This window comes from Anoplopoma fimbria, chromosome 11 (assembly GCF_027596085.1).
Source record: "Anoplopoma fimbria isolate UVic2021 breed Golden Eagle Sablefish chromosome 11, Afim_UVic_2022, whole genome shotgun sequence".
Classification (NCBI taxonomy): domain Eukaryota; kingdom Metazoa; phylum Chordata; class Actinopteri; order Perciformes; family Anoplopomatidae; genus Anoplopoma; species Anoplopoma fimbria.
Window position 1 is genome coordinate 8,304,993 of NC_072459.1, and position 27,034 is coordinate 8,332,026.

The 27,034-nt window shown below is 43.7% G+C and overlaps 1 protein-coding gene across 1 annotated transcript in view; it reads right to left on the reverse strand.

The window, feature by feature from the left end:
• Positions 1-27,034, reverse strand: part of tmem104 (transmembrane protein 104) — a 66,680-nt gene that overhangs the window by 29,109 nt on the left and 10,537 nt on the right. Inside the window, exons 7-8 of the mRNA XM_054608147.1 lie at positions 17,068-17,167; positions 14,302-14,398 (exon numbers count right to left, since the gene is read on the reverse strand). Of these exons, the coding sequence (XP_054464122.1) occupies positions 14,302-14,398; positions 17,068-17,167 (197 nt within the window). The remainder of the gene's footprint in view (positions 1-14,301; positions 14,399-17,067; positions 17,168-27,034) is intronic.

Below are 27,034 nucleotides of genomic sequence, written 5' to 3' on the forward strand. Positions count from 1 at the left end.
TTGATATTGTTCAAATTTAAGGAAGGAAAATTAAGTGACAAACAAATAAGAAAAAACAGTTACACATAGTAACCTTTGTTCTATGAATATGGAGCATGTCTGCGGTACTTATATTTGGGTTGTGCTTAAAAAGAAGGGTGTCAGAAGGGTTTACAAATTAAATTTTAGTCGACGTGAAAGAGAACTCAAGCTGATCCGAAATTAAAAATATTTAAACATTATGGCCATTCCTGCACAGTTCTCCAACCCTGTTCTTAAACCAAGAATTTCAGGATCATAATAACTATTTTAATGTGGCTTTACTATCCAAACTTTTGCAGCTGTATTTAAAACATGCATTCATTCCTTTTAAAGAAAAAGGACAGTAACTTGTCAAAGTAAACACTGATGAGCTATCTGCCTCGGACTCTATGACTTTGAGCAAGCTGCTGTTTCCAAGACATTCCTCTAATTAAAACTGATAATGTGAAAGTTCTGCTCCTCATAAAGAAACCATTACACACCTACCTCAGTAAAAATAATGAGCAACAACACACAGTGAGGATTAATGACAGGCTTTGGGACAGATCTGGGGAGGAGATGAGAAACGATAATCTGTTTGGTTTAATAGGACAATAACCCCGACTATTGTAAAGAGAGACAGAGGAGGAAGAGGAAAAGGAAGAGAAGGAAGAGGAGGTAGCTGCATTACATCAACGAAGGATGTTCTATATGGAAGCCAAAAGTGACATTAAAGCCACGAATGTATTAAATATTTGCGACAATCTTTTCCTAAACCTAATTTAGTAGTCTTGTTGTCTGAACCTAACTAAGTTGTTTCCTGTGAAGACTGTATGAAGGTAACGAGTAGAAATTGACACGTTTTGCTGGATTTCGTAGGAAAATAAATAAATAAAGCAAGTAGTGTTTGTTATTCAGCCTCAGGTCATTGATATTCATGTTCATGTTCACAGGAGGAACGATTACAGCAAATATATTTTTCCAATAGGCAGCTGACTATTGTTTTAAGACAGATTTGAAAAATTGTCCACACACACACAAAACGCCCTTGAAGACACCGAAGCAAAAGAGATATCTGATCAAACTATAGCGTAAAAAAAGGGCCGCTATGTCTCATAATAAAAGCATTATGTATGAGTACATGTTATCTAATACAAACAAGTCCTCATAATGAATCATTCAGTTTATCAGGCTGTAACGAAAACAGGCTACTAAGAATCCATGGTGACCCCTGTGTCTCCTTGACAACTGCTCCCTCGTCACATGTCCCCACCAGTCATCCCAGTGCCAGCAGCAGAATCATCATGCACCCCCCCCACCAGTCTGATACAGCTTCCTGCTGTTGCGTGGAGTGGACTCCCTCCCCGTGTGGATCGCAGCTCCAACACTTCTTCCTGCGGCGATAATCTTTATAAAACCATCTGCACTGTCGTCTCCCTGCAGCGACTGGGAGAGTCACTCCGCTACAGCGAACGCCTCGTTACTGTACAACCGCATGAAGTAGGACGGCAATCGAGGCTGATACCGCTCCTAAGTAACCGTACTCTGATCAGTGTGAGCTCAGTTAAATATGAAACTCCAACAAGGAGGACACTTTTCGTCTCAAGAGGAACAGTTTAAAACTTAAGGACATATTATGTTCTTTAGGTAAAGAGGCTTATCTGTGAAGACTTAATAAGAGCCTGTGTCCACACAGCGACTTTTTTCAATTGTTCCCAATGAGAAAAAGTTCTGTACCCAGAATCGTTTTCTGTCTCTCATGAGCTTTTATATTTTGGACACAAACTATCATATCAAGACCGAAACGCCCATTTGTGGAAGCAGATCGGCTGGTCGGACATTGACTGTTGCATTTATTGCCGTACATCTTGTCCCGCTTCGCTTTGCCGTGACTACTGTCAGATTGAGTTATGACGAGCTCATCGACACACGGTATGAAGCAGACATCCTCCAATTGGTGCTCATGGTGAAAAAACTATGTAAAACAATTAGATAGTAGCACAAATAGATAATAAAAAGCTAATTAGCGATGCTAGTCTATCATACAATGCCGGTCAGGGTAAATGGTAAATGGACTGTACTTGTATAGCGCTTTTCTAGTCTTCCGACCACTCAAAGCGCTTTTACATTAGTAATCATTCACCCATTCACACCCATTCATACACTGATGACAGGGGCTACCATGCAAGGTGCCACCTGCCCATCAGGATCTCTCTAATCATTCACACCCATTCATACACCGATGGCACAGCCTTCGGGAGCAACTCAGGGTTAAGTGTCTTGCCCAAGGACACATCGACATGGACTGCCGGAGCCAGGGATCGAACCGCCGATCCCCTGATTGGAGGACGACCCTGCTCTCCACTGAGCCACAGCCGCTCAGGGTGGAGATATGATGTCCAGATATTGTTTTCAAAGAAACAAAATGAAGTGTTTGATGAAACGCAGAAAAGGGCGCAATGCAACAACAAGAGGCTTCAGTTAAAAAAACGTAATAATAAATAAGTAATCAAACTGATATATTATTATAATTATTATAAGATGGTTGTGTTCACCTTATGGCACATATGAAGTAGAAAATATGAAATGTTGATATTACAATGATGATTTCAATTGATATTACGGTTGAATTTGACAATACAATACAACTTGGATTTGGTTTTTAATCTCTTGACAGGGACAGAAACAAATAGTGAGACTATCAGACTGTTTTTAATTCTTAGGTTGGACAAAGCAAAACTATGCATTGTACAGAGAGACTTTCAGTATCAACTCACTGCACTTATCGTAGTTGCACACAATTTTGATGTGCAATGAGGGATTATTACCAACATTTCATGACCTTTCAACTGCCGTTTTTATAATCTGGATAAACTGTCCGATTGTCTGACTACTCAGGTTTTTTGCCCTGAACTTTAATGCACCCACATTTCCGCAATTAACTTGGAAAGTACGGTGATATTACGATTCTAGTTTATGGTATGAGCTCCAACTTTGATTTCCCTTTGACGCCCGTTTGAAACTGTCTGTAGCACAACAAAGGACAAAGAATATCCAACAAAGAAAGAACTCTTGATTAAACATGTTTAATCAAGTCTCAAAAGTCCCATTTTCCCCGATATCTCACAAGAAGATGTGCACCACAAAAGGTTTATGTCACCAACAAAAAGGAGTCCATTCAACTCATTTTAAACTTATTATAAAAGTATGAGAACAAAGTTTTTACTTATACAAAGTTGGTACTGGTTCAGCATTTGCCTCCATAAATTTGCTCCTTTCATGTATAACAGGTTAAAACACTGCAGTAAAAAAGATGGCAGGAGGCCTTCAAGGTCACTGAAATACCTCTTGCAATAAATCTTTATTAGTGCGTTAATTAATCAATCAGCTCTGTATTGAAGTAAAGTGGCACGGTGGGTCATTTCTGAACTCGTAGGGGACACGCCAGAATTTCACCTGCACTTCAAATTAACTTTATTTCAATACGCGAGACGACGGCGTTTGGCTTGATAGAAACACACTATAATTGAAACATCTGCATGAAGATAAGCAGTGAACAATGCAGTGTAAGCATAAACCTGTCTTTGAGCTCATACGCCGCATTGATTTTCCATCACTTCCCCCACATGCTGGGAGAACAATAAATCAGTTGTTTAAATTGTACTGGCCGTCCAGCAGGGCGGAGGACGCCAACTGCACTGTGACAAAAGCCCCTGCGGTGAAATCCAAAAAGAAAACTTAGCAGGGGACAATCAAGGACAGGGAAGTTTAATTGAGGTCTCGGGAATCTCTGCTGGAGCTGAACTAAAACCCAGAAGGATAGCACTGTAGCGCGGCTGCTTAATCTTTTCAATCAGAGCCGGGTAAAGGGCCAGGATCGACACGAGAGCTCTGTTATGCAACGGCCTCCATCGTCTCCCTTTTTCACACCCGAAAGCCAACAAATATTGTAGATATGGGATGAAAAGCCTTCAGGCCGTCCACTCAGGCAGCAAACACGAGAATCAATCAGCCGCACAGCAAAATCGCGGCCAATTGATGTTCTTAAGAGCTCTCTGAAGCCTCGGATGAGGAAAGTGGCTGTTGTGTCGTGTCCACTGCTGCTGTGTAAAGTCTATACTGATCGAGTCAGAGATCTGACCTCGTGAAATATCAACCAGGCTGCTACAGGTGTATTATCACCGAGTAATTAGTCCGTCTCTTTGTGGATTCAGCACTGAGGTCTTTATGAAAATGACAACGCCTACTATAACGAGAGTTTGATGTGCGTTAAAACTTCCTCATGTGGAGGTTTGTGGCCTTTGGAAGCTGAGTAAAACGGAGCATTCCAATAATAAAGTACATTGATTTATTTGTTTCTTAAACTTGCATTCTCTCTCCTGTCCATCAGGGGGCGACTCCTCTTGTTGTATAGGTTGATTTATTCCCTCAGTAAACATTGTAAACATGAGTTTATGGTCTCAATCTCTTCTTCAATACAGCATGATGTTCATTTCGTAAATTATGGTCCATTTAGAGTCAGGGTAGAAGGTAGAAGGTAGAAGCAGGGTATGCTTTAGGGCGGGGCTAAACAGTGATTGGCAGATCTCTACCAGAGACGTACAGTATACGGCGTCTCTACGTCACTCCTCCTCCAAATATTGTCACTTCTGTTCACCGGGTGGGAAAACAACAACATGGCGACGGCCGTAATCCAAGAAGGCTACGCCAAAATCGCAAAAAGTGCAGAGCCCAATAAGGAAGAGGAAGATTGCTCCGATCTCGAAGTGCAGCTTGGAAATTAGTTGAAAACCGCTTATCACTTGTTGAGCAAAAGTGAGCTTCAGTTAATGATGTCACGAGAACCAATACTTTGGTACCGAGTTGATTCTGAAAACGTGACGTTACTCGTTTCGCTTCTGTACAGCAGGAAATGCCAGGCCTTGAGACCAACGCCGTCCAGTTGTCTCCAGAAGGACAGTAAATGTGTTTAAATTATAAGGTTTATATGTGGTATAAAGTCATTTTGTAAAATGTAGTTTTTGGCAAGAAACTTGAAGATATAAGATAGTTTGAGAGAGATGTTTTCAGAGCAATATAAAATAATTCTGATCCGTTTGACTTCATAACAAAAATAATATGGAAACAGTAAATAAGGAGTGTATTCTTGGGGTTTCCAGCTAATTTATTAGCTTGTAGCTATAGTTTAAAGCTAATGCATTACAAAAGGATTTTCTGAATGTGCGCAACCACTCTACATTGCTTACTTTTGTTTTTTAACAACGATATCTAATTTGTAACATGAATAAATTCAATGCCCCCCCTCCAGGTCATGCAGAATTTAACTCTGTGGAAACACACATAAACCCCAGTTTCCCCCTATAGGCTGAGCGTCAATGTCAAGACTGACACTCAGCTGAGGTGACTGACACATGATGAAGGAAAGCAGCCTGAGGTGTGGAGCTAAAAACAAAATGTGGGATGCCTGAAGACACATTAAATTCAAACATGCCCTCCGGGTGTCGACGTGGGAACAAAGCAGTCTGCCAATCTGTAGAAAACAACACGCAGTTCAAGAATGCACAGCAACAGGTCAAATAAAAAACACAATGAGGATTACAAATAATCTCAAAAGTGAGCCAAACTTCCCCTCATCCCTCTTTCTTTCCTTAAGTGTTGACTAGAAGTGTTGTCGGTGAAGGTCTCGTCATCTGTACAGGGACAGCTGTTCTCAAACCTAAAAATAACCAGCAATCTGTTGTCCACTGTGAACAAAGAACCCAAATCACTGCCGAGCGGCCTTCTCAGGGGAAATCTGACAAAACCGTCGAAGAGATTCTCACGTTAAAATCTAGGAAGCTCGACTCCAGACAGAAAGGACACCGACAAAAGAAGGTCAATGACAAGAAATTCAGGGTTTTTAAAGTAATACTTAACCCCAAAATGATAATTTGTGTATCAATTACTCACCCGGTGTTTCCTTGAATTCTTGTAGAAAAACTTTCCACGAAAAAAAAAGGAGAAAAGTCTTTATGAATGGAAGTAAATGGATGCAGAATTTAACAACATCAAAACTACATTGTTTATAAATTCTAACACAACTCTTGCAGTCCTATTTATGCACTTGTTTTCTCACTACTTCCCTAAATCTTCATTATTTAAAACACTTGTGCAAGCTCACAAGGGTCAGAGTTTTCTTTAAATAATAAAGGAAGTTGTGAGCATTCGTCTGGATAAATTAGTCTAAGATTATACTGAAAAAGTTGTGTGTGAGTTTGTAAACTGTAGTTTTCATAAAGTTTTGCTGCTGTTAAATTCACCCGCCATTTGCTTCCATTCATCAAGACTTTTCTCTGTTATTATAATTTTTTTGTTTACTTTGCAGTCATGCCGGGAAAAAAAGTTCCATCCATCCATCCATTTCCTTCCGCTTATCCGGGGCCGGGTCGCGGGGGCAGCAAGCTAAGGAGGGTCCTCCAGACGTCCTTCTCCCCAGCAACACTTTCCAGCTCCTCCTGGGGAACACCGAGGCGTTCCCAGGCCAGACGAGATATATAATCTCTCCAGCGTGTTCTGGGTCTACCCCGGGGCCTCTTACCAGTTGGACGTGCCTGGAAAACCTCTAAAGGGAGGCGTCCAGGAGGCATCCTGATCAGATGCCCGAGCCACCTCAGCTGGCCCCTTTCGACGCGAAGGAGCAGCGGCTCTACTCCGAGCTCCCTCCGGATGTCTGAGCTCCTCACCATATCTCTAAGGCTGAGCCCAGCCACCCTACGAAGGAAGCTCATTTCGGCCGCTTGTATTCGCGATCTCATTCTTTCGGTCACTACCCAAAGCTCATGACCATAGGTGAGGGTTGGAACGTAGATGGACTGGTAAATCGAGAGCTTTGCCTTTCGGCTCAGCTCCTTCTTCACCAAAACGGTCTGGTACAACGCCTGCATCACTGCTGACGCTGCACCGAACCGCCTGTCCATCTCCCACTCCATTTTACCCTCACTCGTGAATAAGATCCCGAGATACTTGAACTCCCTCGCTTGGGGCAGTGACTCACTCCCAACCCAGAGGGTGCAATCCACCGTTTTCCGGAAGAGAACCATGGCCTCAGACTTGGAGGTACTGACTCTCATCCCGACCGCTTCACACTCGGCTGTGAACCGCCCCAGTGCGTGCTGAAGGTCACGTTCTGAAGAAGCCAACAGAACCACATCATCTGCAAAAAGCAGGGATGCGATTCTGAGGTCCCCAAACCGGAAACTCTCCTCCCCCTGGCTGCGCCTTGAAATCCTGTCCATGAAAATCACAAACAGGATTGGTGACAATGGGCAGCCCTGGCGGAGGCCAACATGCACTGGGAACAAGCTCGACTTTGTGCCGAGTATCCGGACACAGCTCTCACTTTGGTCATATAAGGACCGAATGGCTCGTAGTAACGAACCAGGTACCCCATATTCCCGCAGTACCCCCACAGGACTCCCCGAGGGACACGGTCGAAGGCCTTCTCCAAGTCCACAAAACACATGTAGACTGGATGAGCAAACTCCCATGCACCCTCCAACAGACCTGCAAGGGTAAAGAGTTGGTCCGCTGTTCCACGTCCAGGACGGAATCCGCATTGCTCCTCCTGAATCTGAGGTTCGACAATCGGACGGAGCCTCCTTTCCAGCACCCTGGAGTAAACTTTCCCGGGGAGGCTGAGCAGTGTGATACCCCTATAATTGGAGCACACTCTCCAGTCCCCCTTTTTGAAAATGGGAACCACCACCCCGGTCTGCCACTCCACAGGCACTGTACCCGACTTCCACGCGACAGTGAAGAGACGTGTCAACCAAGACAGCCCAACAATGTCCAGAGCCTTTAGCATCTCCGGTCGAATCTCATCCACTCCTGGCGCTTTTTAACTACCTCAACGACCTCCGCCAGGCATATGGATGAGTCTTCCCCTGAGTCTTCAGACTCTGCCTCTTCCACAGAGGACGTGTTGGTCGGGTTCAGGAGTTCCTCAAAGTCTTTCCACCGCTCGACAATATCCCCAGTCCGGGTCTGCAGTTCTCCCCCCCTGCTGAGCACAGCCTGAGAAATGCCCTGTTTCCCCTTTCTGAGTCGTCTCACGGTTTGCCAGAACTTCCTTGAGGCCATTCGAAAGTCCTTCTCCATGGCCTCGCCGAACTCCTCCCACACCCGGGTTTTGCCTCAGCAACCGCCGCAGCTGCAGCCTTTCTGGCCAACCGGTACCTGCCTGCTGATTCAGGAGACTCCTCGGCCAACTAAGCCCGAAAGACCTCCTTCTTCAGCTTGACGGCCTCCTTCACCACTGGTGTCCACCAGCGGGTTCTCGGATTGCCGCCACGACAGGCACCGATCGCCTTCCGACCACAACTCCTAGCAGCAGCTTCCACAATGGAGGATTTGAACATGGCCCACTCAGATTCCATGTCCCCAGCCTCCCCCGGGATGCACGAGAAATTATTCCGGAGGTGGGAGTTGAAGACCTTGCGGACAGGATCCTCAGCCAGACGTTCCCAGTTCACCCTCACTACACGTTTGGGTTTACCGGGTCTGTCCGGCAGCCTCCCCCACCACCTGATCCAACTCACCACCAGGTGGTGATCAGTTGACAGCTCTGCTCCTCTCTTCACCCGAGTGTCTAAGACATACGGCCGCAGGTCTGATGACACAACTACAAAGTCGATCATAGACCTTTGGCCTAGGGTGTTCTGGTACCAAGTACACTTATGAACCTCCCTATGCTCAAACATGGTGTTTGTTATGGACAGTCCATGACTAGCACAGAAGTCCAACAACAAAGCACCACTCGGGTTCAGATCGGGCAGGCCGTTCCTCCCAATCACACCCCTCCAGGTTTCTCCATCGTTACCCACGTGAGCGTTGAAGTCTCCCAGAAGAACTATGGAGTCCCCAGTCGGCGCCCTTTCCAGAACACCACCCAAGGACTCCAAGAAGGCTGCGTAATCCGAACTGCCGTTTGGTGCATAGGCACCAACGACAGTCAGAGACTTTCCCCCTGCGATTCCCAGTCGCAGAGAGGCGACCCTCTCGTTCTCCGGGGAGAACTCCAGAACAGCGGCACTCAGCCGGGGGCTTGTGAGTATCCCCACACCCGCCCGGCGCCTCTCACCCTGGGCAACTCCGGAAAAGGAAAAAGTCCAGCCAGTCTCCAGGAGTTTGGTTCCAGAACCGGTGCTATGCGTGGAGGTGAGCCCAACTATATCTAGTTGGTAGCATTCCACCTCCCGCACCAGCTCCGGTTCCTTCCCCACCAGAGAGGTGACATTCCACGTCCCTAGAGCTAGTCTGTGATGCCGGGGGTCAGCACGCCCAGGTTCCCGCCCCAGCCTGCCGCCCAGCTCACATTGCACCCGACCCCAATGCCTATCCCTGCGGGTGGTGGGCCCACAGGGTGGCGGCACGATGTAGCTTTTTCGGGCTGGGCCCGGCTGGGCCCCATGTGCCAAGGCCCGGCCACCAGACGCTCGCCGGCGAGCTCCCCTACCGGGTCTGGCTCCAGGAGGGTGCCCCGGTTTCCCTATTCCGGGCGAGGTGCCACAACCTCGCATTGTCCGATTCATTGGGGTTTTGTGAAAAAAGTTTTCTTCAAGAATTTAAGATAGCCCGGGGGCGTAATTGATAAACAAATTGTCATTTTGTGAATAAAGTACTCCTTTAAAGTGCTCTGAAGGATGAGATGGATAAGTGCTGAAATGAATATAAAATGAATAAAGTAGGAGGACTTGCTGCCTCTATCTTTGGGTCAAGATTGTTGGTCAAACAAAACAAAAAGGCATTTGAATGCAACAGCTTGTCTCTGGGACCTTGCATTTTTTCACCATTTTTCTGAGGATTCATAGACGCAAGATTTATCAATTAATCTGAAAAATAACCAACACATTGACGGATATTGATGATATAATTGTTAGTTGAGGCATGACAAAAAAGGCAGACAGATTAAAAACATCAAGATGAAGTCCAGTAAAAGAGAGTAAATTAAACATTATTTTCCTGCAGGACTCACAAAGCCTCCGTCCACCAACAACAACAACAACAACAACAACAACAACAACAACAACAACAACACCCTCCGTCTGACATCAACCTCCCACACAGGGATTAAAACTCTTTACAGAAACAATTTAATCAAGCTGCTCTTCAATCTCTCCTCATTTTCTAAACTCTAATAATGTAATGGCTGCAGTAAAGTCTCTAGAATCACCCTCAATGATTCTCCTGGACACAAACAAAGCAGCTTTCTTATCACAGAGCAGTCTAAAGAAAACACATCGAAGTCCAATAACACACACTACTCATGAATATGGAACGGTAACTAAAGTACAAAGTAAATGAGAGAAGTTGAAGAAAAGACTGAAGAAAAAAGAACGAAATTATTACACAGGGATGACATCTAAATGTTGCCAGGTTAGCCAGTTTTAACTCTTCAAGTTTGCTCATTTTGTACATTATATTCAAAATATCAGGTAGAAGTGTTTGGAACAAAAGTAGCCTCAATTTAATTATTTGTTGACATGCATACGTGAAAAGATTCATTGATTTACACTATGATACCTTCAGGCTCTATTCAGTAAAAATGAGTATTGGGTGAAGGTAAGTTATAACGTTTAGATGTGTTATAATCTAATTTTGTAAAATGTAGTTTTTGGCAAGAAACTTGAAATTTAATTGTTTGAAAGAGAAGTTTTAACAGCAATATAAAGTAATTATGATCTGTTTCAATTCATAACAAAACATGTGGAATCAGAAATAATATTTGGTACGAAAGTAGCCTTTATTTATTTATTTGTTGACATGCATACGTGAAAAGAGCTGAAATTAGAACGACATAGTATAACAATTATGACAGAATGTATTGAAATGTAGAAAAAGTTTAGTTTTTCAAAGACATCATTTCAGAGGCACTGCTACTTTAAAAATGGCATTTTGTATTTCTACATTGAGTTCAGTGCATTATATTTTTTGTTTTCAAATAACAGCATGTATTTGAGAATACTATGAATTTCCATTTGCGTTGACTTCTACTTTAGATTTACTTAAACAGTTGTCAAGGCTTTCCATGAGCGAGGACATGGACGATATTTTGTTGTAGACGGATTCAATAAATAAAATTAAAAGAAAATGCTATTTGCTATTTTGTGCTGAATCTTAACATTCTGCCTTTTTTAATATATACATATATGACTTTAAATGTTTGCTGATCTGTTTTCTATGTTTGTAACCTTAATGTCTGGTTTCTAAACGTTGCTTTACATGCCGATTGGGTTGCTAGACGTCTAGGAGTTATGCATTTATACTTGCTTGATATATTTGTAATAAAAAAATGTGGTATTCTACAATTTGCCCCCACGCTTTCCCCATGACCCTAAAAATAAAACTTGCCATTTTCCAATTGATTTGACACCACGAAAACGTTCCCAGTTTTGTCATGCTGAATTGAAAGTGAAGGAAATATTACAGCCCTTAAAAAAAGGTCATGAACTCCTCCTTTATGCACATTTATTTGTTCTTTAAACCAGAGATGGTTTGATGTTCGCAAGAAGAACCCTGCTTCAAAATGTATCGACTATTTTCATAAAGTGTATTTTTCAGCAAGCAATTTTAAGCATTGCTTCACTGGATGACCCACTCGGAAACTTTGTCCCTCTGTGAAAATGGTGAGTTAACCCTCAGCTCAACGCTGAGAAAGAAGGTCACTCTGTCCTTGAGGCTCAGCTCACCAACACTGAGAATACAAATGGAGCCCAGGTGGATTCTGGGTGGGGCAGCTTTTTGATAGTTCTTTCCACAGCTGATGAGAAAAAGTCAATTATTTAGACTCATCATTGAGAGTCGGGGCGGTGTCTCTAGGCCGAGATCCTCTGACCCTGTGACGCCGCAGAAACACAGTGGAGAGAATCCACACTCTGTACAGGACGCTAACGGGGACACCTGAATGTTTAATCACAGCTCAGTGATTTTTCATTTATTCAGGGAAAGGTCGACCAGAAGAAAAAGACGATTTACAGGATAAAAATATATATGAAATGATAAAATAAAATGTCTGTGAGCAGAAGAATCAACGACTAAAAATCAAAAGGCAAAAGTTCATGAACATTCTTTCGAGGCATCTACGTCCACTTCTTCTTAACAGTTTCTACTTTTTCTAAAAGTAGATTAATGGAGTTTGGATGAAATAACGATGTCCGTTGTCAAGTCCGACGTTACATTTTTGGACAAAGGACATGCAGAGCGTGAAAAAAGAGTAACTGCCCACAACACTAGTAATCCTACAGCAGAAACCGTGTTTGTTAATGGATAAGACAAGTTGAAATGCAATGTAACACAACAGATCCATAAACCTAGGGCTGTCCTCAACCAAAGAAATTGTTTGTCGACCTATTAATTAGCGGATTTAAATCAACTTGTTTCTCCACAAAGAATCATAAAAAGGCGCCACTGCAGAGATGTGCTCATAAATGTCTCTGGAAATAAGTCATTCAGAATGAAAAATAGTCGTCAATAAACCTTTAAACAATGCACTAAAAAAGGATAGTTGATGTATAAACTTCTCCATTTGAAGTTAAGAATAAATGTGTCATTACAGCCTCATGTTATGCATTGAAAAATAAGTTTAACCAATGACAGACAGATAAGTTTTAGATTTTAAATTGGGGGAAAATACTACTACTTAAAGTACTTGTGTGGCCATTACGCTATAGTTGAAGATAAGGTCAGATCGGTGCATCCCCTATTCAAAAATATAAAAATATTCTTTAGTGTAACATCTATTTCCCTTTATGGTCATGATGAAACCGGGAAATTAATCTGCAGAACTGCAAGTGTAAACAAACCGAGCGGAGATTACAAATCAGCGTTATTCCAATTTGCCAACATACAGTAAGAGGCTTATCCCATTAGGGGGGGGAAAGTTAATTCATTGGAAGATTATTTGGGGTCTGCTCATTCTATTAAAATGTAGGAAAAAGGACAGGAAGCGGTGAGAGAGGCGGGGGGAGGAGAAATTATACAGGAGGAGATCAGCACATCTATCACTGTCGCTGTGCAGAGTTAGAGCTCAAGTGGAAATCAGAGTTTGGCTCGCTTAAGACTTCAAGGACACACACTTCCTGTCGGCTACAGAGATGAGGGTGTCCGGGGAAAGTTTGATGGAGGGAGGGACTCAGAGGACAGAAAATGTTGTCAAAGCTGCATCCGACAGAAAGGCAGGCATGGCTTTGCACATTTAAACGTCTGTAGACAAGAAGTGTTTGAGCCAAAAGAATACTTTCACTTCTGAATCCGTGTGAAAAACAAACTGTAAACGCTGTCAACCGTCTTTGTAAAAGTCTGTATTTTCAACCTTCTTTCCATAATCTCATTAGTGGATCTGTGACTGAAATGTCAGACGTCCTACAGATATCTAGCAGTATATTGTCCTGGATCAGTGTACTAAAAGGGTTATTGGTTCCTAAGGACAAGTGGCAGCCATGATTAGAGCTGGTCCAACTCTCTAAGGCTGCATTCACACCAGGTCAAGCGCTGTAGTTATTTGTGCAGTTGTGTGGCTGTAAAACAGTCTTTGTTCCCTCGTGTTTGGGTTCTACAGCTATGGATCGAGGTTACGTTTCTCCAAAAGCTTCCCCAGCAACCCCTGCAGTCCCCTTAGCTAATGGAGGTGGTTTTGGCACTGCAAATTAAGGCATCAACCAATCACTTTGTACAGAACAGGTTCTGAATCCTTTACAAAAAGCCATCAGTATTTTTCCATTTAATTTTGGATTATTGCAGAAAATAAGTTCTGTGCAGGAAAAATGGACTCATTCCCAACAACAACAACATTGAGGCTCTGTAGTCCGAGCAAAGTCGGAAATCTTTTTTTACTTTTTTCAACCTTGACAAAGGCAATGCAGACCATATCCACAACTTCTGTTCTAAAATGTTATAATATTCACAAGCAATTATTATTATCAGACGGGCCTTAAACACTAAAGAAACGTGCTTCAATGCTTCCTTTCTTATCTCCTTAAGAAAAGGACACTCGACCATCCTTCCCACAATTCCATCCAGCCGCACCACAGCTGACACGCGTAAATAAAATCTGCCTGCACATAATTACGTAGCCTGGTGTTAGTGCAGACCGATATGCGGTTCTCCTTTTCTCAGTCCTCTTATCCAAAACACTTCGTGTCAAATTCAGCAAATATCTCCACACAGTCCGCTAGCTGTCCGTTTTGTTTGTACGCACCAAAGTCTGGTGTTCATACAGAGTCCTTATACTAACTGTCCTTATACTAACTATCTGTCAGGACTCACCAGAAACACCCGGTACGCGTCTTTCCTCGTCACAGAGCCCCAGCACAGATCAGTGTCGTTGTACTTCACACTTCCGGCGCTGCAGGAGTGGTTTCCACTGCACAAGAAAAAGAAACACAAAAAATAGAGTTAACCCCAACAATGTTAGATGTTGCCATTGGAAACTGGCCACGATCATTTAAAGTTTGCACTCTCACAACAACCTCTCATCTAAAACAGTCCTAATGAGAATTTGTTTTGCTCTTATCACATTTTTCTCTCTGTGGCCTTGAATTTCACTGCAATATAAAAGTCCTGCACCTCTATGGAAACGGAACAATCATGGCTAGAAGTAGAAGGACCTAAAAAATGTGTTTTCGACAGAATAAAACAGTAACCATGTCATAAATCATAAAAAAGAAAAAACGCAAGAATCTGTAACGAGTTTACGGTTTATTTGTGGCAAGATTTTAAATGAGACGTAGAATAAAATGTTTTTGATGAACGATCACAATTTTAAGCTTAGTTTCGTTTTCTGACAGAACTGTTTGTCACACATGATGTGTTCAAGGACCGTCGGAAAGATGAAGTATCTGATGATAATGATGGTCTGTACAGCTTCTGGCTGTGATAAACTGTGTATGCTGTTCTATGCTTTTCAATCTGGCCGGTGGGTTTTTGGGGTTCAGAGTGTTAAAGAATGTCAAAGTAATCAGGAACCCGATCACTGTTGTGTAACAGACAGAGCTTTAGTGAAACTTTTCTCAGTTCTGCCCAATGCTGCTAAGAAGTCTGCAGTTTGTGCCTTCGGGCAAAGCAAACTGCTTTTGAAGTCTCAGTTACATCTCACACTTATTGTTGTTGGAAGGTTAGCGATGTTTGGATCAGAGTGGAAGAGAATTTAATACGATACGACAGACGCCTGAGGACAGGATGACTTAGTCCTGCTCTGTCACAACAACAATTAGAGGAAGAAGTTTACACTGTGACTGTATAATTGTAAATTAATTTATTGAAAAAGGTAAATGAAGCATACTGAAACGTTTTCAAATACTTATTGAGGGTAAAGTGAAAGTATTAGTAACATAATGTCCTGATAAAAGATAAGATCAGTCTGTCACGTCTGTTTGTTTGCCACCGTGTCTTTAAGGAAAAAAGCTGTAATGAAAAATAATCTCAATGGGTTTTGTTTGATTGCAATTTAGGGCTCAGGTTGGACAAAAACATGAATGTGGTTTAAGTTTGTCTCTGCAAGAAACGTGGTGACGTGTGTGGAGTTTAAATGGTTAAGCACGGCATCAGACCTAATACGGTTCATACAGTTAACACAGAGCTGCAGCGAAGCAACAAGCACTGGAGGTCACGATTTAAAAGGAGAGAGAAAGTCCCTCGAGACAGCGACGAGGCCAAAACGTGAACAGAGATTAGTGATTTGGAAAAAAATGTAATAAAAAGGAACATTAAGGAACAGCTTGGATACATTTTCTTTTTTATATATGCAGTGCAAAGCAATTGAATTCCCAAGCATACACATAGGATTGATTTGAACAACTGTAATGTGCACAGTGCAGCTGTATTATCTAGGAAAATAGTAAATTAAAATATCGTGACTCGGTTTCAGCAGATACTCAATATTAAATTACTGATTGGGATCAGTGGTTAAAAAGCTTGACCGGGACATCCATACTTCCTGTTGCCTTTTACTTTGTCTGTTATCACTGTGATGTTAAATAATAACACAATCATTTGATAAGCATTGCTGCACACAAGTAGTAATGACTGTTTATCTGTTGTGAAGACAGAAAGAAAGATGTCAATGAGAAAAATTACGTAAATCATGAGTTTAGCTGTATAAAAACCCAAAATAGATAATAGATAAACAATAGGCAAAATGTATTAAAAATAATGGATGTTATAATTTTCAAAATTCACATGTTTTTTTATCTTACAAAATATTCTCCTTCAGTCCATATTTGCTGTCGTTTAGCCTTTCAAAAACAACATTTTCACTGCAGTGAAAAAAACAGTTTGCTCTCACACAAAGGGAGGCAGCTCTGACGAGTTGTATCTACTAAAGATATATTGAAGATCTTAATTCATTAAAAAATGGGTAAGTTATTTAAATCAGCTGAATCTATTCCAATTGGGGAGGATTTCATCATAAATATGACGACAGACATTGAAAAACCTCAATAGAAGTTTTGAAATGTTAATGTTAAAAAAAAAAAGAAATATAGTACAGCCTTGTAAAACACTGAGGTCAGAGAAAGTAAGTGAAGTATAAATGATGGCAGTTAATAAAAGATCATATATTCTACTGTCTGAACCAATCAAAGACATCACTATCAGAAACTTTAACCGTTATGAAATCATCTCACTAAAACAAACCATAAAAGGGGGAATGGTTATTTCTCTGGTCCAGGATCTGAACCCTGTACCAGTATATCAAATAAATTATTCTCCCCCCCTCTGGCCAACGGACTAGCAATAAAAATCTGTCTGGAAGCAAGTCAATGCGACTAAAGACGCCAGGAGCGCCGGTAAGAGGTCAGCAGAGGTCAGCAAAGCTTTATTGTCTTAATCTCAAGTTCAGAAGGTGACAAACAGGAGCCAATGAGATGAAGACAGCTGTGGTCCAACTCGCCAAAAAGAAAAAGTAGCAAATGTTCCAAAATGTTCTTCAAGGAGAACTTCTTTAAAATACATCAATATATAGGGGGGTTTTTTGTAGTTTTTTTTGTAGTTAAAGTGAGAATGAACGAGATAAAGTATGTGTATTGGTCTTACCAGGCGACTTCCATCAGTGATATGGGCACAGCTGCTGCGTAGATGGCCAAGTCTCCATACAGATAGACTATGATGCAGATGTAGAACATGTTGACGCCAACTGAAAGACAAAAATATAAAAGCATACAACACATGAGTGACTCAGAGTTTGTGACTATTTCACCCCAAAAAAATGACAATTTGTACAAAAACACTCAACATTGCACAGGTGCATTAATCGTCTGTGCCAGTCTGTAGTGATTTAAGTAGTAATGTTTTAGAGACGATGCATGTGTTTGTGAATTAGTGAGCAAACGACTGATTAATGAGACTCAGATTATACTGCACGAGTTGTTTGAGAGTTCGTAAACGGATGTTTTTACGTAGCCGCCCATTTAAACTCGTTTTATTGTTGCTGTTTACATTCATTATGATGCAAATTCAGTGAAATGTACTAAGGTTTTTGTTTTGTTACTCATGTTTTTCCTGTTTCAAACGGGCAACAACTTCATTTCGTTGTGCATCCCTGTGTTGCATAATAGATTAAATTGAACCTTAAATCCTTTAATGGAGAAAGTTCCTGCGAACACAAAAAAGGGGCTTAATTGACATAAAAAGTCATTTAATTGGTATAAAAGTATTCTCTTCGAAGTAATGCGAGTTCAAAAGGGGAGGAACAAACGCATCCTTCATCTTTTCATCAGCCGTCCTAACACTTAATTGGGAAATATGGTCGATAGACCACATGTCAAACTCCACCTCCTCCATCCTCATCCCTTTTCTGGGACAGCGGAGGCACATCTTCTTATTGGTGCAAAGAAAAATATTAATAGCATTAATTAAAAAACTAATCCCTCCATGAAAGAGAATCTCCCCCGTCAGCCTTTTACTCTCCACAGCAACACGCTCTGCACCATCTGCCCCCCTTTTTTATTTCTCCATCAACACTCTGGACTGGCAAACCCTTTGGCCACCGGCCGGCGCTGCCAGGACAAGATGGAGGGCTTTTAACCAGCTGACGGATCATCACAGAGGGCCACACATCCATCACGCTCTTGAATTCTCAGAAGGGGGTTAAAGCCTCCAACTGGACCCCTTCAGCTAATTGATTACTGCCAAGGAAATTAGAGCATCGAGGCCATTAAAAAGGAATAAAGAGTGACAGATTCAGAGCTTCACTGGTTCTTTTATGAATTAAGGGCTGATGGCGCCGATCAAACAGTTGATTTAGGTTGTGATGGAGGTTGAAAACATGAGGATCTAGCAGTAAAATGACCAGGCGTCCGAGTGAAGCCAATGCAGAAGTGACTTAAAACTTGCATTCTCTCTCCTGACCAGCAAGGGGCGACTCCTCGGGTTGCAAAAATAATCTGATTGTATAGAAGTCGATGAGAAAATTACCATAATTTACTAAATGAACATCATGCTGTATTGAAGAAGACTTGAAACTAGAGATTGAGACCATAAACTCATGTTTACAATGTTTACTGAGGGAATAAATCAAGAGAGAAGTAGAGTCATTTTCTCATAGACTTCTATACAACCAGAGGAGTCGCCCCCTGATGGACAGTAGCTTTAAGACACTTTGGCGGCTTCACTTTTCTTCCAGGTGAGTATTTTGTAAATAAGATACAATTGCAACCCACAACAAATGTGATAATGTTTGCCAATTTTGACAATTGTGAAACGATAACCTGACTAGAATGCAGCTTTTAAGACACTTTTGCATTGGCTTCACCAAGCAGAATCAGGCAGCAACCTCCAGTTCTGCTAGTTTCAAGTCTTCTTCAATACAGCATGATGTTCATTTAGTAAATTAAGGTCCATTTAGAGTCAAATAGACCATAAAGCAGGGTTTAATTTAGGGCGGGGCTACTAAGTGTTTGACAGGTCTCTACCAGAGATGTCTATGGGGTCCCTACGTCACTCCTCCTCAGTCTAAATATGGTCACTTCAGTTCATTGGTTGCATAAAAGCCAAGATGGCGACGGTTAAATCGCCGAAACATCGTCTTCTAATATGCAGTCGATGGGCAGAGCTGTAGGTTGCCGCCTGGTATCGTATCAGCAAAAGCATCAAAGTTTTAAACAAAACAACTTCTGCACTGAAATACAAGACAAACTCCAGCAGGATGATATAAGATGATATTAAAATATAGTACTAAGTTCAGACTGGACAGGCTCATCAGAAACTAACCCTCCTCTACTACAACAAATGTCTCCTGTGAGACGACATTGGACGGGTCAGTGTTAGTGTCTCATTGGCGGAGAGCAGAAACAGGACGTACTGTACTCCGCCGGTCGCTGTCGGTTAGTGATAGCGAGGCGGGAGCTCTGCATGACCGCAGGGATGCAGGCCTTCACGCCAGTGTAACTAATATTTCCCAATTACCCGGAGCCACGGGCTAAAAATGCTGCAGAACGGGTCTTTGACGGAGGAGCCCGGTCGCTCGTGTAGCTGTGAAAAGCATCAGCATCCATCACCTCTCTGCTTCTGACTGACAGAACTGACAACCTCTCGGAGAGCAGCTACACTTTTGTTACCTTATCTGGGTTTAACACCGTATATTACATTATAGGAATGGAAAAATGTTATTTTAATTATCGTTTTATAAAAAAAATCTGCTTTGACCTCCTGCAAAGTCACAAATAACTCACGAGAATGTGCCGCTGTCGCACTGAAAAAACCTCTGATCTAAAAAGGAGGGACGATAAAACTTTAAATATCACCTCATTAATCTTTTTCTGCTCATATTTTTAACTTCAGCTCAAATGTTGATGAACTGAAAATTACAGACTTCAACAAATCAAATCTAAATGGAGCCCCAGAGGGAACACCACCATCAACAATACGCCTCTAAAAATAAGTTAATAGGACAGAATGGAGTAATTAGTGGTCAAGCTTTAATAGCATCTGGGCCAATGTTTCAGACAGTCGGTTATATTATCAGGAATATTATACTTTGAAGGTGGGAAACGAGAGTTACGTATGTAACTACGGTTCTATGAATTCTGGATGACCGCCAGAGGCAGTGCTTAACACTGGATGTTATCCATCGCGCATGCGCAGGTCGAGTATTTAATATCAACAAAGTCACACGTGACCGGGGATGACGTCGGGCCGCCCGTCTATATAAGGCCACGTCACTCTCCAAGATGTCCCTTCAGAATCTTCTCGCAAGATTCCGAGTGACAGAGAACTCTGGCGGTCATCCAGAATTCATAGAACCGTAGTTACATACGTAACTCTCGTTCTATTTCATTCTTACTGACCGCCAGAGGCAGTGCTTAACACTGGATGACTATTACCAACGTAGTCACGAGGAATCCTGTACCCACCTATTAGGAAGGGCCTGAGGGTTCCTGAATAACAGCTGCAGCCACTGCGTGGTGAGCAGCTACATTGACCCTGTAAAATCGGGCAAAGGTGCACGCTGAAGCCCAGGAGGCCGCGGCACAAATCTCACCTAGAGGCACTCCTCGTAGTGCTGCCCAGGAGGTGGAGACACTCCTGGTGGAATGGCCTCTGATCTTAAGAGGCAAAGGCAGTCCTCTTGACTTGTATGCCTCCTCAATTACCTCCACCACCCACTTCGAAAGCCTCTGTCTGGACAGCGCTTGCCCCTTCCTCGGGCCCCCGTAGCAGACAAACAGGCCATCAGACTGACGAAAAACCGGCAGTTTCCTGTATGTAACATCTCAAGGCTCTCACCGGGCAGAGTAGTTCTGCTGAACTAGCTTCCTCATCCGGTGGGTGTGAGGGGCCATAAGCTGCTAGCTCTATGACCTGATTATAGTGGGCCGAAGACAGCCTCTTTGGAAAAAAAGATGGGTTAGGCCACAGTGCCACCCCTGTGCCATCTGAGTTCCAGCGTATACACTCTTCACTCACTGACAACGCATGAAGCTCGCTCACACGCTTGGCTGACACGATCGCCAGAAGAAAGGCCACCTTCGCCGACAGCCATTTCAGTGGCGCCTGGTCCAAGGGCTCAAACGGGGGGAGACGGAGGGCTCCAAGTACCAGAGGTAGGTCCCATGAGGGAACCTTGACAGCCCGTGGGGGGTTCCTCCGCTGGGCTCCTTTAAGAAATCGGGTCACCAAAGAATGAGACCCCACCGTCCGGCTATCAACCTTAATGTGCCTGGATGAAATGGCAGCCACATACACTCTTAAAGTGGAAGCAGATAGCTTCCTTTCCAGTAAGGACTGCAAAAAACGCAGTATCATTGGCACTGAGGAACACTCCGGTACCTCTTTCTGTACCTCACACCACTTTGCAAATATCTTCCACCTGTTAGCATAAAGTGCCCTGGTGGAGGGAGCTCTTGAGTCCATAATGGTTTGAACTACCTCCTGGTCGCATTCCATTATAAGTGGATCAGGCCCCTCAAGGGCCAAACCCATAGCTGCAGGCACTCTGGTCTGGGGTGCCAGATGTGGCCCCCAGCTGTGAGAGCAGGTCCCGCCTCTTCGGCAGGCACCATGGATCTCCGTCTAGCAGCCTGTACATTACTGGAAACCAAGGTCTCCTGGCCAGTTTGGGGCAACCAGCAGGAGTCTGTGGTTCCCCTTCTGAACTCTGTGTAGAGTTAACCCTATCAGTGGAAATGGCGGGAAGGCATAAAGGAGTTGACGTGGCCATGGATGTGCCAAGGCATCCTGTCCCATCGGACTCGTCTCTGACAGAGAGAACCAGAGAGGGCAATGTGTTGTGGACTCTGAAGCAAACAGGTCTACCTCTGCTGTGCCGTATTTGCTCCAAATTGCCTCTACTACCTCTGGGTGGAGTCGCCACTCCCCCGACGGAGGTTTCTGGCGTGAAAGAAAGTCTGCCACCGTATTCTGTGGCCCTGGAAGGTACATAGCCCTGAGGCTGGAAAAGTAAGGGAGAGCCCATACAAGAAGTTGCTGTGCAACCTGTAATGACTGAGCCGACCTTGTGCCCCCTTGGTGGTTCACATTGTAGACAGCTGACTTGTTGTCGCATCGTACCAGAACATGTCTGCCCCTCAAATATGGCAGGAATTGGTGGAGCGCTAAATAAATAGCACGGAGCTCGAGCACATTTATGTGCTGTGTCCTGTGCGGCGCACTCCAGAGCCCTCTCACTGCCCTGTGCTGCCACACTGCCCCCCAGCCAGAGAGCGAAGCATCGGTCACCACCACTTCGCGGCGTGAGGGGATCGAACCTAGTGCGACACCTTTGGCAAGATATGCCCTGCGTCTCCAGGGTTGTAATGCCAGGAGGCATTGACTGGACACCCTGACCTTCCTGGATCCGTGCAACCTTGGATCTAAGTGGAGGCCATTGGTCCAAACTTGGAACGGCCGCAAGTGAAGGAGGCCCAGTGGCACTATTGACGTTACTGACGTCAACATTCCCAACAGCCTGAGAAAAAGGCTGTACCTTACCCTCCTGTCCTCCCGAAAATGCAGGAGGATCTGGAGTATGGCCTCTACCCGCCGTGGAGACGGGAAGGCAAGCATTTGGACGGAGTCCAGGGTTATGCCAAGGAATAATACCTGTTGGCTGGGTATTAGACAACTTTTGCCGTAGTTGACTGTAAGACCCAACCTTCCCACATGGCCTAGGAGGGCTGTGGTGTCCTGCTCTGCCTGTTGCCGGGTTGGAGCGCAAATAAGCCAATCGTCCAGATAAGGGAGGATTTGTATTCCGGTGGCTTGCATTGGTGCGAGCGCTGCCCGCATGCACCTTGTGAAGATCCGTGGGGCTAGGGATAACCCGAATGGGAGGACCCTGTACTGGTAGGCCCGCCCTTCGAATGCAAAGCGCAGGTATGGCCTGTGATGTGGTGCTATCGGAACGTGAAAGTATGCATCCTTTAGATCTATTGATGTGAACCAGCTTTGCCGTGCGACGGCCTGGAGCACTTCCGCTGTCTTTAGCATGTGAAAGGGCAATACTTTCAGAAAACTGTTCAGCCCTCGTAAGTCCAGTATAGGGCGAAACCCACCCTCTTTTTTTGGAACTAAAAAATACACTGAGTAAAACCCACCTTGCTGTGTCTGAGGATCTACGATCTCGATGGCCTTCTTCTCCAGGAGGGTGGATACCTCCTGGCTGAGGGCCTGTCGCCTTGTGGGATCGCTGACTGTAGTCAGTCTGATCCCCCTGAAGACTGGGGGCCGGCGTCGGAATTGGAGATTGTACCCTTGGGAAAGCGTGGTCACCACCCAAGGGTCTGTAGTGCAACTTCCCCAGCAGATTAGGTGCTGCTGGGTGAAGCGCCCGACGCCCGGCCATGAGCCGTCAGTACCTGCCCCCACGCCCTCTTGGGGGCCTGGAGGGGGGAAACCCCGACCCCTCTGTGCCTGTGGTGCTGGCCTTGTGGGAGCCCGACGGGGTTGATAGGGTCGCTCAGGAGCTGGTGAGGTCCTGGAATAACCACTAGGACGTGCTAGCGGCAGAGGACGATTGGTGCCATAACCTTGTGGAGGCTGCTGCCTCGGTTGGGATGCAGCTCCCCGAAGGCTAGCAAACTGCTGCCGTGTCTGGTTAGCCTGGATGCCACGATCCAAGGCCTGTTGTGCTGCTGGGCCAAACAGCTCTCCCGGAACTACGGGGAGAGTGCGAAGGGTCCTCCGGCATGGCTCTGATAATGGGGACTGGGCCAGCCATACCTGGCGGCGAGCCAGCGTAAGCGACGCCATCAGCCTACCAAGCTCTCTGGTCATGAAGGCAAATGCCTGCAAAGACGTGCCTTAGCAGCCTTCGCTACAGCTGATGAAGACGCTGTGTTAGTCTAGCGTGAGCCGAGCTCACCGGCGAAAACACCGGTATGCGGCGTTCAAAACAAAGCCGAGCGTGACTAATCGCAGCCCTTGGAGGACGAATTCGTGGCTCCAACCATGCGGTTGCAGGGCTACCAGCAAAGAGTCACCGGTTTATATTGCTTTTATTCAAGCTTATCTCTTACTCTAAACCTGTATTCGCTACTGCGAGAAGATACAAGGGGACATCTTGGAGAGTGACGTGGCCTTATATAGACGGGCGGCCCGACGTCATCCCCGGTCACGTGTGACTTTGTTGATATTAAATACTCGACCTGCGCATGCGCGATGGATAACATCCAGTGTTAAAGCTAGGGTGGGCGAAAACAGCCGTTGAGATTCCGTCGCGTGCTCTCTGGCCTCTCCCTGCCACGCTACCTGCTGTAGCTCCTCCCACCGAACGTCAGTTATGCGCGTTCATGTGAATTCAGTTACATTGATAGGAAGACGAAACACGCAGGGACGCACCAACGTCGTTGCCAAGGTGACCGGACAGTCCCACAGCCAATAAGAACGGAGAATCGGAGCCTCGCTCTGATTGGTCAAAGTGTACATGAGCGGTGGCAATTTTTGGGTGCGGCCCACAGAGGCAGGGGAGAGCAAAGTTATGAGCAGATATTCTCAGAGCACTTCACCTACATATAGCTGACTGGCTATTAGGACAGTTTTGCCAAATATTACAGTAAAGAAATTAATTAATTAATACCCACCCTAGCTTTAAGCACTGCCTCTGGCGGTCAGTAAGAATGAAATAGAACTCTGCTTTAAAGTATACGCTTCTTTTTTAGGCTTTGATAAGATCTCTTCTATCAAACTGCACAATAAAAGCAACTTGAAAAAGGCAATATTATCTATTAGTGCGGTGAATAACATGCAAACACACCTTTTTAACCTAAAGTTTTACAAAATCTGAGCTACTTTCTATTACTTTCTACAGCTTCACATACATAAAACCACCAGAAAACAGAGTCGAGGTGTTAAAACACTGAACAGATTCTTAAATTACAACATAACAGGCGTTTTATTTTTATTTGAAAAACAAATCAAGCTTTTAAATGGAGGAAGCCTCTTTCCTTTGACTTAACTTGTAGTATCAATCTCTTACAATGCCAACGCAGGACACAGTTGCAGTAGTGGATTATGGGAAATGATCGGGCTGATCGAGCTTAAGCAGCCGCGTCTATTTATCTTCGCAGCTGCTCGGGCATTTTCATTTTGCCGGCACTCTCAATGCACAAGTGTGACATTTAGGTAAAAGTCACTGAAGTATTAAAAATGGATCTGCTCGTGTTTGGTTCTCATTAAAAAACAGAAGCTCGAGTTACAGCAGAGCGAAATACTATTTTTTTGATCGTTACAAAACTGAAAGGATACTGACAATACTGTTTAAAAAGAAAGCAGCTTCTAACAATTATTTTTTATTATCGTTTGTTCTGTAAAATGTCAGTTTCCTCAGAAAGAAGATGTCTTTAAACGTATTGTTTTGTCCAAAACCCAAAAGAAATTCACTTTAATATGATAGAAAACAGAGAAAAAGAAGGAAATCTCCATATTTTAGAGGCTGAAAACTGAATTTTCTGACATTGTTGCATGAAAATTACTTTAAATGAATCAATTATCAAAATAGCTGCTTATGAACTAATATATTGGTGAACTATTTGTTGGAGCAGTGTTTAAATATCACAATATTTAAACACTATCTCTATGACGGACTGCTTTTCACTCCAGAAAATCTCCATATTTTAGAGGCTGAAAACTGCATTTTCTGACACTGTTTTTTGTTTGGCTCTCGTTACAGCCGAGTGGATTATTAATCGCCACCATGGTGCTTTGCGTGTCGAGGGAGGTAGAAACAATCCTGCTGTTTGCAGAGCCGCCATGTTAACCAGCACATCACATCACAAGAAGGAAGAAGGAAAAACCGAGACAATGATGCCGATGCATAGACATCACTCCGTCAAGTCTCTCTCTCTTTTTGTGAAAGAGTCGTCTTCTAATCAACTTTTCAAAATCGTCAACGTGAAGGTTACAGCAGCACCTTTTCCTCAGCGGTGCAGATAAACCATCAACATTCCTGTCAGGGGCGGCGGGTCAGGCTGATACTCGTGGCCTTGTTCCAAACCCGCTTTACCACCGTTGCCACCATGTCAATTTTCAGTCCAGGAGGAAGTCAAACGCCCTCTACGAGCACCTCCTCAACAGCAGGAGACGCCTTTAATTGGCTGCAAAAGGTGCAGACAGAGAGAGACAGAGTGCAGTCACACCTTCAGTTTATTATCTGTGTCGTTTTAACGTCCTGTAAGCTGACAGACCCCTTTGCACTCTTTCTTGTTATTTAGCTGCTTAAAAATAAAAGAAAACAGAGCTGAACACAACTTCACATGTTGATTTAGTTTTGCTATATCAGATGTCGCCATCTGTCTCCACGCACCCATAATCCTTTGCAATTGAGGGGTTTGTTTCCTGCAGCTGGTTTGAATTAAGACGTCACTTCTAACAAAACGGAACGGCCACTTTCTCGGAAAAAGACAGCTGAGACTTTACATTTTTTCCCAATCAATTTGGTGTGATTGTAAACAAATAAATGAATAGCTCCTAATGGCCTGGTTGTGTTTCTTCTTAGATTCAGCAAATTGATTAAAGTGCAAATCTAAAAAGTCTGAATGCAAACTTTCTAGATAAAGGAGGAAGTAAAACAGGCTGCAACTAACACTGAATTTTGATTATTATCTTGATTAATCCATTAAATTTCTGGTCTGTAAAACATCAGAAAAAGTCTCCAAAACCCAGGTTGAGATTAAAATTGCTTGCATTGTCTGACACCTTTAAACCCAAATGTATTCATTGTTTTAACATGTTATACTAAAGTATGATCTGAGGAAAACAACAAATAAATCAGACGATTTGTTTCTCTACATTTGTGCATCTGGTGACCTGTAAGTGTCTCGACAGTCCTCAGCATGTTTTAACATGAATTATCATGAGTCTGAGCGCGCAGAGGTCACGCAGAGCGGCCAGCTGTACGAGTCTGTTGGAATCCTTTATTTCAGATGAAATGTTGGATGAAATGTACATTTTTGACAGAGCTTTTGGATCACAACATGAACATAAAACAGCACTTTCACATTTATGAAATGTCAAAAGAAATTGGAAAAAGTTTTCTGACTTTTTTCCCCCAACCAAGAGTCCTAAA